This window comes from Daphnia magna, linkage group LG2 (genome assembly GCF_020631705.1).
Source record: "Daphnia magna isolate NIES linkage group LG2, ASM2063170v1.1, whole genome shotgun sequence".
NCBI classification, from domain to species: domain Eukaryota; kingdom Metazoa; phylum Arthropoda; class Branchiopoda; order Diplostraca; family Daphniidae; genus Daphnia; species Daphnia magna.
In genome coordinates, this window is record NC_059183.1 from 8,778,979 (window position 1) to 8,789,522 (window position 10,544).

Sequence of the window (10,544 nt, forward strand, 5' to 3'; positions counted from 1 at the left end):
ATTGGAGGTGAAGTTAGTTACCTGTGTGCCCTGTGTCCGTGTCTCTGTGTTCAAAGAATTATCTTCCCGGATTTGCTTTCTGCTGTTTTGATAGTGATCCACTAATGGTTGTGGAACATCATGAATGTCACGAAATCACAAGTTTTACGTAACGTAAGTGAAGTCCCATCAGTGCTGGCATTTTCTCAAACTGCCCCTGACGCAGGTGGTTTCGGCGGATGCATGAGCATACTTTTAAGGTAAACAAATTTGTTAACGATTAAGGCTATAAAGTGCAGTGCGTGAAAATTTAAGTATTGGAGCTGTGTTGATTTGTGATGTAAAAGGGATAGACCGTCATGTAACACTCGGTTTAATTGCAGATGGAAGGGCAGCATTTACAAGACAATATGGAAAGATTTGTTGGTCTACTACGGACTCTATTATTTGATTACAATCATACACAACTATGTTCTCGATGAGGACGGGAAAAGGTACGTTAATGTGAAATGTAAACAAGGTGGAATGTAAATTTGTTTCGTAAAATAGGACATGTTTTTGTCCTGTAATGTTCAGGGCCAAGGCTTTGCTCTCTAGAAGGCGTCAGTTGATAATCATTTTTTTTTTTTTATAAATGGAAAGAAAAAAAGAAAAAAACATGTTAGAGGGAGGACCAAGGTCAAGTGTATAAATAAAAATATCTAGTAATTTTGTACTCGGCGACCCTGATCTAATTCAATAATTCAGCGCGTAACCTTATTATATAGCTAAAGACATAGGTCTTAATGGGTTTCATTTTACTTGCAGAGCATTTGTGGCATTGGCGAAATATTGCTTGAGAAATTCTAATTCTATTAACGTGATGATCATGTTAACGTTCTTTACGACAACGGCCTTGCATCGTCTCTTTGCCATGCAGACAATGATTCCTGGGACGGCCAAAGTTATTACATTTTTTGTCCTGTCACTCAAGCCAAATTTGCCTGAAGTAATTGGTTATTCCCTATTCTTATCCTAAAGCAATCTTACTACTAAACACTCAGCACCTGGTACCTGCATGAATTGTTTGTTTTTTTCTTCTACTATCTAGGGTCCAATCGTCGTGGAACAATTTGCTCGTTGGACGGTGCTGGCATGGATACTAACTTTTCGTGTCGTGAGCAAACCATTACGTACGATGTTTCCTGACATCATTTCACTCCAAGTAGCCGGTGAAAGAATAAGAAATTGCTCGCTATTTAATTTAATTTAACACAACAATTTTTCTGACGTGAAGGAATTATCAAAGAGAAAGAAAGATTGCTTTTAGAGAGAGTGGAAACTGAACGTAATAAGACTCCACGCGCTTTAATGGTCATTGACTGGATGCTTTTATTAATGAAAGAATCTTCAGTACACAACCGATTTGCAGAGAAATCTAATTACCTTAAAGCTGTTGAAGTGCTTATGACCTTTAAGAAAGGCTGCGGCAACACAATTAAAGTTAGATTTTATCTTTAATCTATTCTAATTCTTTTTTTACTAACTAAAAATTGAATTTGATATTATTCCAAATCTACCGGGAGAAAAGTTTGCAACAAAGAACATGCCTTACGCCCTCATTCAGGTAAAAGAACAATTCAGGTTAAGATGACACACATCCACTATTGAATTCTTACGTGTGCAATAAAGGCTGTAATAATTGTGGTGTACACTTACGGCTTAGTAACGTTAATTGCTCGTAATGTTGAAGAGGCAAGTAGCTGTGTCTTTGTGGAAGTAATCGTTAATTACATCCCAATAATCCCTAGTATGCAGGTCTGTATCGCTATTTTAAAATTATTTGCAGAAATTTATAAGAGGTTTTTTTTTAGTTTTTTGTCTTCCTCGTTTGGCTTAATTTTGGTCGAGTCGCCGTGAATCCGTTTGGAACTGATGATGACGACATTGACGTCACACTTTTATTTAAAACTCATGTCCAGGTATCTATATTTTTTTCTGATTAACTTGCCATCCTTGATTGAGTATAATATTCCAAGTACCTATGATTTCTTTTAGGATTCTTTTCGTTTGGCGAGTCTCTATTCTCAGGATTTGGAACAAATCTTTGGCCAAATGGTGAGTCAAGCTGCAGTTGCTTTTATAATTCAGCTAAATTTTCAATTCATAAATTTTTCCTTTTGCATTTTTTTGTTCTTTAATCTTTTCTTTCCACCCTTTTTTCATTTGCTAATATTTTTCCTCCGCGTTTTTCATTTTACAGCCTCAACACCAACATAATCAAGAACCGTCACTCCAAAGTGCTGCCCCTATGCAAAACCAGTAGACAATTTTGTGGAGTAAATGCAGGACGGGCTTTTAATATGTACATAAAGTAACGTGGAAAAAAAGGTATACATGTTTTTGTGTACGATCTTGTTGTCAATCTAGGTAGGGTTGAACAATTCGATAAACGGTGGAGCAGCTTTGAATTTTATACAGGCATATTTTTAACATTTCCGGGCCTAAAATGCACTATCAAAGAGATTAGATCTATTTTCTAATTCACTGATTGTATATCTAGTGGTGGCCCTCAGAATTTGTTTGCGTGTTAATTTATGGCCGCCAAACATTCGTGACAACTGCTGACAAAGATGTTAACCTTCATCCCGCACGCCTCGTTAGAAGACGGTGTCCTCGAGGTAGCAAAAAAATGTTCAACACTGAGCTGCTAAAAAATCGAAGTGTCCGAAGAAAGGGGCACTATTAATATTATCCATCTGATTCTTTATGTTTTTGTTCTTCTAAAAGTTTTTAACATATCTGGAGAGAGGGGTGGGCACAAGCTTTCAGGCAGATCCTACTATCCTTTCACTGCACTTCCTTCTAAAGTCACCCTTTTACGTCTCTCTTGTACCGTGTTCTGACATCTGTTTAAAAATATGTATATTTAATACAATTCCAATTTATAGTGTCATGATACTGGTTTATATGGTGGTCCAATCGACCAATCTTAATCAAATATTCGTTCCTTCGATAAAAAACAACTGCGTCATCTGTGGCGTCTTAGAAGTACTACTTGAAATACTCCGGTGGCGAAAAAAAAAAAATATAAAGGAAATAAACTTCGCGTAAAACTCGAATCCAAACACATGAACAGAATAATATCACCAATAGAAGGATCATACTTAGCTGTTGAATATTCGATAACAAACAGCTCTTCTGAGCAGTCAGGTAATTTGAATTTCTTTAACTAGTACATTGGAAAATGTGAAGAAGCTCAAAACAATTTACGAAATCATTGTAATCGAATGGAAATAATATAGAAATATGGACGGCCTACCCTTTGGAGCACCACCAATCCTTCTGGATATGAAATCGGAAATCCAAAATTATTTGGAAAATCCCCAGCTTCTTCCAATTCATGATCTTGAAGTTGTCCAGCAGTACTGGAAACATGATACCAATATCAAGCAACTGTGTCAGGCCGAAGTTGCTGCTACCCCGACAACTTTGTTGGTTGAAAGAGACATCAACACTGGAGCCTTGGCAGAAGTTGTTGAGATAGTCACACCACATGCAGGGATGACAAATAAAACCTCAATGTCTCTACAAAGAATTCCTGGTAAACAGTTTACTAACTTGATTTTTGAATCACAAAAGATCCTTTGCTATTATATGCACATTTTGTAATATTAAGGTCCTCCAAGTGAATGGGTTCGGGGAAATGCAAGTAATGTCCCATTCTGGCCTGGTGGGTTAGAGTGGAATCCATCTGAGACTATGTCAGACTTGCTGCAAATAGATGACCTGATGGAAGAGTTATGTTTTAAGAAAGGTTTACTAAATAATTTTTGTTCAACAATTTTTCTCTTTAACTTATGACACTTGATTTAGACCTAAAAACAGTTCCACCAGGATTCAAGAATGGCATGAACTTTGGTACAAGTGATGTTAATCTTAATCTTGCAGCATCTCTAAAGCAGAAAGCAAAACCTCACGACACTGAAGACAAATTGAAAACGGAGTCCGATAGCTCATCCGTAATTGATTTGGCCGATTTGCTTAAAGAAAAGGGATCTATATTTAAATGGATTGAGGAGGAGCCTGTTCCTTTCCAAAACCATAAGCTTGGTGATGTAGACAGTGTTGTACCCTTCGACACTGTCAATAATGTCATTTTGTGTCTCATGAATAGCTGAAAAGAAATCAATTGTGATGTCCGAAAATGAAGACGGCGATTTAGATGACATTCCGGTTGTAGACATTTCTAAAGTTCTTAGCCTGTCAGAGAAGCAGAAATTAAAGTCAACTGATTGGGCGGAGATAATCGATGTATCGACTTCCTTGGATAATTTCAACGACCTCGTTCCCAACCCCGCGTTCACATGGCCTTTTGAACTGGATAGGTTCCAAAAACATGTAAGAAGTTTTTACCAATACTGCTAATCATTCTGTTGGTAATAAAACCTTTTTTGTAGGCTATTATTCACCTTGAAAAAGGAGAAGACGTGTTCATAGCTGCTCATACATCTGCAGGTAAAACTGTAGTAGCGGAATATGCAATCGCTCTGTCGCAGAAACATTTGACAAGGTTAACTCTACAAAATAACAATATTAGCATGGTCTTTAAATGAAAATTTTCTATTTTAGAGCAATCTATACATCACCCATAAAAGCCTTGTCTAACCAAAAATTTCGGGACTTTAAAACTACCTTTACCGACGTGGGCCTTTTAACCGGTGACGTTCAGATCAATGCCAAAGCTACATGCCTTATCATGACAACGGAAATTCTTCGGTCAATGCTTTACAATGGTTCTGACATCATTCGTGATTTAGAATGGGTCATATTCGATGAGGTGCATTACATTAATGACAGTGAACGTGGTGTAGTTTGGGAGGAGGTCCTGATTCTCTTGCCTTCACACGTTAATATTGTAATGCTCAGCGCTACTGTACCCAACACTTCTGAAGTACGTCTTAAAATTCCTGGTTGCTGATGTTGTCCACTAGTTGACAAAATGTATTTTTCTGCTTCTTCTCTTAGTTTGCGACTTGGGTTGGTCGGACAAAAGGGCGCAAAATGTATGTTATTAGTACATTGAAGAGACCTGTACCCCTGGAGCACTACTTATATACGGGTTTGACAGGCAAGACAAAGGACGAACGTTTCCTGATTGTCAACGCTGAAGGGGCTTTTGTGCCCAAAGGGTACAATTTTATAGTTCATTAAATTTTTTTATTTGTTTGCTGTAATTTCAAGTTCAAGTTTTCCTTTTTCGCATAAATTCAATATTGGTTGTTTTGTGACAGATACATGGCCGCAATGGAAGCCAAGAAATCTAAAGAAAAAGATGTTAAGCCGAGTAGTGCTGGTGCTGGTAGAGGACGTGGTGCTCCAACCAAAGAAGTTAGCAGAGCACCCGGTGGAGGAGGCCACAAAGGTGCAATCCATTATTTATATAGTTTGGTTAGCATGCAAATAATTTTCTTAGCAAAAATGTTAACCAATTAGGTTGGGGACCTCCACAGGAAAAGAACCTAATGATTGCCCTTCTGGACCATCTCAAGAAACATGATCAGCTTCCTGTTGTGGCTTTTACTTTTTCACGTAACCGTTGTGATCAAAACTCATCCTTGCTCACCTCGGTAGATCTAGTAACAGCTGAAGAACGGGGACGTATTCATCAATTCTTCCAAAAATGTGTGTCGCGTCTAAAGGGATCGGATCAAAAACTACCGCAGGTTAAATACCTATTCTTGCAAATTTTCTCAACATGATTCCACTTTGGTTTTCTCTCTGTAGGTAACGAATATGCAGATTTTATTGAAAAGAGGTATAGGCGTCCATCATAGCGGCATATTACCCATCCTCAAGGAGGTGGTAGAAATGCTTTTCCAAGAAGGACTTGTCAAGGTGCAATCTTCGTTTCTAAATTTATGAATTGTGAAAAACAATTATCTAATCGATTTCAATGTAAAGCTTCTCTTCGCAACTGAAACTTTTGCAATGGGTGTTAATATGCCGGCAAGAACTGTTGTGTTTGACAGTATTCGTAAGCATGACGGAACGGGATTCCGCAATCTACTTCCGGCAGAGTATATCCAGATGGCTGGAAGAGCTGGACGTCGGGGTCTTGACACTACAGGGACAGTTAGTATCTAATTATAGTATTGCATGTTGCCCATTTCTTATTCGTATTCGTATTCATCTACCAAGGTTATCATCCTCTGCAAAAACGATGTGCCTGAATCAAGTGAATTACATGCAATGATGCTGGGTCAGCCCATGAAGCTATCGTCGCAGTTCCGAGTTACCTATTCCATGATTCTTAATCTTTTGCGTGTTGAACACTTGCGTGTGGAAGACATGATGAAGCGGTCATTCGGCGAAGACCATCAACAGTCCAAGCTGGGCAAAGTGAAAGATCAGTTACAGAAGGTAATGCAATTGTTGTAAAAAAAGAAATCAGCTAATGGCAACTTAACATTTTTTTAACGATCTTAGCTCTACGACCAAGTCCAGCAGTTGCCCCAGTTAGCCTGTGATATCTGCATAGACATTGAAAGTTACTATAACAATGCTGCTTCGTATCTTAATTCAAAGGTATTTTTCATGAGTTCATGGTTTTTGTACCTGTGCCTATCTTTCTGCCTATTTTCTAAATGAATTTCATTCTTGGCTGTATCCATATTTTGCAGGAAGAGATGCAAGAAAGCTTATTGACCCATCCTAGCATGATGCGTGAAATGAACCCTGGCCGTGTTTTGATTGTCCAACATCAAGGACGATGCAATAAGCTAGCCGTTCTCCTTTCTATCGATTCAAGATCCAAAGAAAAACTGTACAAGGTTTTAGTGTTGATTAGTGGCGATGGCGAACCGACGAGCAAAAAAGACGACATGATCTGGACAAAGATGCTAGGCATCTCTCAGTTAAAAAAAGGTCTATTTTACCCAACGTCAAGAGTCAACCACGCTGTTGTGCTCCTCAAAGCCAAGCAAATTTGGGAAGTCACCCGCGTTCAGCTCAAAATCGAGTCTGATAAGATTGTTGCCGACTGGGATAATCGCCAAATACCTCGTTTCCGGTAGCTCTCGAAAAAAATGTATTCTTAAATGAAAAATTTAATGTGTTGCGTTCAATGTAGGGACAACCCGCCCGGACCTAGCTGCACGGCAGCTGTTCAAGAATTGTCTCGCCTTTCGCAAACCGCTTCAGTCGAAGTAATCAATCCACTTCAAGATTGGAAGTGGACGAATATGGATCTTGTAGGGAAAATGCAGGAACTGTCGATCTTGTTTAACAGATTGGCATCTGCCACCTGTACGGCTTGCTCTCAATTCGAGCAACATGTAAGAGATAGAATTTGCTGATTACATTTTCTTCACTTTTTCAAGTTTGCTATGCGGGTTCTTAGTTAGAACAAACAAGTGCCTCTATGAGCATCCAAGAAGAATTGCAAAGGACACAGTTTCTTTTGTCTGAGGATAGCTTACTGCATTCGGCCGATTATCATTCCCGTCTCGAAGTTCTCAAGGAACTTAATTATGTTGATGGCAACGGAACTTGTAGGCAATTTCAAGACTATTCTTTCTAATAATATTAAAATCTACATTTAATTTCAGTACAAATGAAGGGGAAAGTGGCATGCGAAATGGGAAACCACGAGTTAATAATCACGGAGCTGGTTTTCCACAATGTTCTTACGGAACTCCAGCCCGCTGAAATAGCTGCCTTGCTTTCATGTTTGGTATTTCAACAAAAGAACGCAAGTGAACCACATTTGACACCTGTTTTGGAGAAGGTAAATTTTTCTCATTTCATTTAAACTCCTAAGATCATCACATAAAAAATTCTTTTTTGTTTTATCAGGGCCGACTTCGTATTCGTGAAATAGCAGAAAAGATTGGGCGTACTCAGCAAGCTTGTGGAATCAAAGAGGCCGTGGGGGATTTTGTGGACCAATTCAGATTTGAGTTGGTGGAAGTCGTTTACGAGTGGGCTAAAGGAATGGTAATTTGCTTCAGTTTACATAAGTGTATACACGCATTATTTCCATTTTCCTAACTTCATTTTCTAAAGCCTTTTGCTGAGATTATGGGTCTAACGGATGTTCAAGAAGGCATGATAGTACGGTGTATTCAGCGCTTAGACGAAACACTGCGTGATGTCCGCGATGCCGCTCGCATCATTGGAGATCCAATACTTTACCAGAAAATGGGAGAAGCTTCTACAGCCATCAAACGAGACATTGTTTTTGCAGCAAGCTTGTATACGCAATAAATGAGTTACTGAGTAAAGTAACAAAATAAGTAAATTTGATTATTTTATATATATTTAAAACAAACAAAAATAGAAAATGGCTTAACATTTTAGCGAAAAACTAATATTTTTTTTCCAAGTACCAGATGTGTTTATTACATCTTTGTTTAGGCATTCTAAAGCGAACTTCTAAGACCAGTTTCGAAATTTATTCCGTTCTTGATCAGCCGATTAATCAGCGAAGTTTTGGCAAAAGCCGCTCCAGGAGGATATACACCACCTCTGCAAAAATAATAAGCTTATAAATGTTGGCCAAACGTGAAAGAAAACTATTCGCAATACTCTGAAGGTAGTTTGTCGGCTTCACGGAGAAGTACAAGGGCGGCTTGAATCATGCAGATTGGCGTAGTGACGTAACCCAATTCAGGCCCTGATACCCGAACTACTAATTCCTTTTCTGGCTTGTTGGAGTATGCATCCGTTGGCTCAGTCAGTTTCTCATTCCATCCTTTGCCGACTAGAGTAAGGACAAACGACGTTCCATCTATTTCCTTTTTAGTGGGGCCTTTGTGGTCAAATACTCCGAATGACAACACCTTCGGGTACTGCAAAGAAAAGTGCTTTGTGTACTAAGAATGTATTGCATTCGATGATAAAGCTACCTTTTCCAGCAAACTGCGTCCTACTTTGAAGCTTGCCAACAGACCAAACACGACAGCCGAAAGGATCGTGAGTATAGCAGCTATTATGGAAGAACATTGAAAATATACGGCCATCTGTATTGGTCGTTTCTTTTCCTTTTCGTAGAAATATCGCTGGGATCGCATTACGACAGAGCGATCAGAACCAGGGAAAGGTAAACACCAGGATTTAACTATCGGGTTTTGGTGAAGTACTCCCCTGGATCGTATTACAAACAAGACAGCTTTAAGTTGGTGGTTTAATAAAATGTTTTTCCAATTTGTGTTGCAAACCTTGACTTTAGCTTAGGTTCCATCACTGGCAAACGCTGCGGGAAAAGCTTCTTGCGCAGAGGTTTCAATTCGTTTGCACACGCGAACCCGTAAATAGCACTTTGCCAAGTTCCGTAATTAAGATGGAATCCCTGAAAAGTATTGGTAACTGATGCACTCAGCATATACCTCTAAAACTTTGATTTTGTGGTAAAACTAACATGTTCAGCCTTGATGTTCAAATAAGCTTCCACAGTGTTGACTTGCCCAGCAAACTGTTGCTCTAAAAATACAGTTCCCATATCTGATGGGATGCTGTCAAAGCCACAAGCTCCAACTACATAACAATTGTTTTCCTTGGCAGCAGTGTGATAATCCAGTTGCATCTTTTCAAGAAACTGAAATGCTCGAAACATGTTTGAAAAGGCCCTCAAAATAAAATCTCTACATATATCCATCATCTTACTTGGGGCTCTCCACTGATATCAAGATGATTTGTTCCATTTTTCACACAGGCATTTACTACAGCTTCTCCGTGAAATCTAAAAACATTACAAAGAATACATGAAATACAACAAGAAACAAGGACAAGTCTGCTTCCTATATACCTGTAGGGTCCCACACAGTTGAGAACAATCCTCCCTTTTTTGGCCATTTCATTGAGGGAATTTAGATCACCAACATCTGCCTTAATGACTCCAACATCCTTAAGAGACTTACCTAAAACACACTTATAAAATAGTCTGGGACAAGGTAGTCAAGGAATAGTTTACCTGTTTGCTTTTCAACATTTTCCAATCCAACCTTAATTTTTTCAATGTTACGACCAGCAACCGCCCAAGTGATGTTTTCTTCTTCGGCTATTCGAGCCACTTCTTCGACAACGTATTGCCCGGTAAATCCAGTAGCACCAAAAATGATCAAATCGTATTCTCTTGTAACACTCATGATGAAAACAGATTAAGAATGCTCTACCTTCCCTTTAAACAGCGTCGCAAAAAATGTGTATGTAATCCGACAGGCTAGACGCTACTGCCAGTTCAAACTTCAAATTCAGCGAGGAAGCCAGAAAATTGCTATCAGCCTCTCGAACGTCACCGATTAAGAAAAATTTGACAGCTATTGTTGTGGCTGAAAACGCTGGCTTAACTCCTCATTACACTTTGACAGGTGATAATGTAACCTAAACGCATCCCACCCATCCTATATAAACCAACAGTAGGAGAGGTAGAAATGGGACGGGATGACGAGTTGAAACGAAATCAAAAGCGGTAACTCATTAAAGGATAAAGCCATAAAGGTTATCTGGGGCGACAAGCCGCTACAAATTAGGAATGCTTATCCGTATAATTTTCAGCCACTGGCAAAAACCGAAGAGCCAATCGT

At 38.9% G+C, this 10,544-nt stretch overlaps 3 protein-coding genes across 4 annotated transcripts; 2 read left to right on the top strand and 1 right to left on the bottom strand.

Annotated features, from left to right (window-relative positions):
• Window positions 1-96: 96 nt before the first annotated feature.
• On the top strand, window positions 97-2,914 carry LOC116918005 (bestrophin-2). 2 transcript variants are annotated; one of them, XR_004391361.2, is made up of 11 exons: window positions 97-239; window positions 363-473; window positions 787-967; window positions 1,070-1,190; window positions 1,256-1,461; window positions 1,550-1,585; window positions 1,651-1,776; window positions 1,833-1,940; window positions 2,017-2,076; window positions 2,222-2,349; window positions 2,522-2,914. XR_004391361.2 is itself a non-coding variant. In XM_032923642.2 (10 exons), exons 1-10 carry the CDS (start codon window positions 121-123, stop codon window positions 2,282-2,284), a joined length of 1,131 nt encoding a protein of 376 aa, XP_032779533.2. In that variant the 5' UTR covers window positions 97-120; the 3' UTR covers window positions 2,285-2,914. The 2 variants fall into 2 exon arrangements, 1 of the variants encoding a protein (XP_032779533.2); XM_032923642.2 differs by having other exon boundaries at window positions 2,222-2,914.
• A 105-nt stretch (window positions 2,915-3,019) lies between these two features.
• On the top strand, window positions 3,020-8,260 carry LOC116917997 (helicase SKI2W). The gene is made up of 20 exons (XM_032923632.2): window positions 3,020-3,171; window positions 3,264-3,562; window positions 3,638-3,775; window positions 3,835-4,071; window positions 4,136-4,359; window positions 4,419-4,531; window positions 4,591-4,912; window positions 4,987-5,150; window positions 5,253-5,383; window positions 5,455-5,684; window positions 5,746-5,856; window positions 5,923-6,093; window positions 6,160-6,381; window positions 6,448-6,546; window positions 6,642-7,030; window positions 7,091-7,295; window positions 7,361-7,511; window positions 7,569-7,747; window positions 7,816-7,956; window positions 8,026-8,260. The coding sequence occupies exons 2-20, from the start codon at window positions 3,268-3,270 to the stop codon at window positions 8,224-8,226; spliced, it is 3,723 nt and encodes a 1,240-aa protein (XP_032779523.2). The 5' UTR covers window positions 3,020-3,171; window positions 3,264-3,267; the 3' UTR covers window positions 8,227-8,260.
• On the bottom strand, window positions 8,257-10,392 carry LOC116934196 (saccharopine dehydrogenase-like oxidoreductase). The gene is made up of 8 exons (XM_045170012.1): window positions 9,932-10,392; window positions 9,767-9,878; window positions 9,625-9,700; window positions 9,380-9,556; window positions 9,180-9,310; window positions 8,868-9,105; window positions 8,548-8,810; window positions 8,257-8,487 (listed from the first exon to the last, which is right to left on the bottom strand). The coding sequence occupies exons 1-8, from the start codon at window positions 10,104-10,106 to the stop codon at window positions 8,382-8,384; spliced, it is 1,278 nt and encodes a 425-aa protein (XP_045025947.1). The 5' UTR covers window positions 10,107-10,392; the 3' UTR covers window positions 8,257-8,381.
• Between the last annotated feature and the right edge of the window lie 152 nt (window positions 10,393-10,544).

Coding starts and splice junctions, on each gene's coding strand:
- LOC116918005 (XM_032923642.2), top strand. CDS start 121: ATGAATGTCACGAAATCACAAGTTTTACGTAACGTAAGTGAAGTCCCA. Junction 1,777..1,832: donor CAATAATCCCTAGTATGCAG/GTCTGTATCGCT, acceptor GTTTTTTTTTAG/TTTTTTGTCTTCCTCGTTTG. Junction 2,077..2,221: donor AACAAATCTTTGGCCAAATG/GTGAGTCAAGCT, acceptor TTCATTTTACAG/CCTCAACACCAACATAATCA.
- LOC116917997 (XM_032923632.2), top strand. CDS start 3,268: ATGGACGGCCTACCCTTTGGAGCACCACCAATCCTTCTGGATATGAAA. Junction 7,512..7,568: donor TGTTGATGGCAACGGAACTT/GTAGGCAATTTC, acceptor ATTTAATTTCAG/TACAAATGAAGGGGAAAGTG. Junction 7,957..8,025: donor ACGAGTGGGCTAAAGGAATG/GTAATTTGCTTC, acceptor CATTTTCTAAAG/CCTTTTGCTGAGATTATGGG.
- LOC116934196 (XM_045170012.1), bottom strand. CDS start 10,106: ATGAGTGTTACAAGAGAATACGATTTGATCATTTTTGGTGCTACTGGA. Junction 9,311..9,379: donor TGAACATCAAGGCTGAACAT/GTTAGTTTTACC, acceptor AATACTTTTCAG/GGATTCCATCTTAATTACGG. Junction 8,811..8,867: donor GACGCAGTTTGCTGGAAAAG/GTAGCTTTATCA, acceptor TTTTCTTTGCAG/TACCCGAAGGTGTTGTCATT.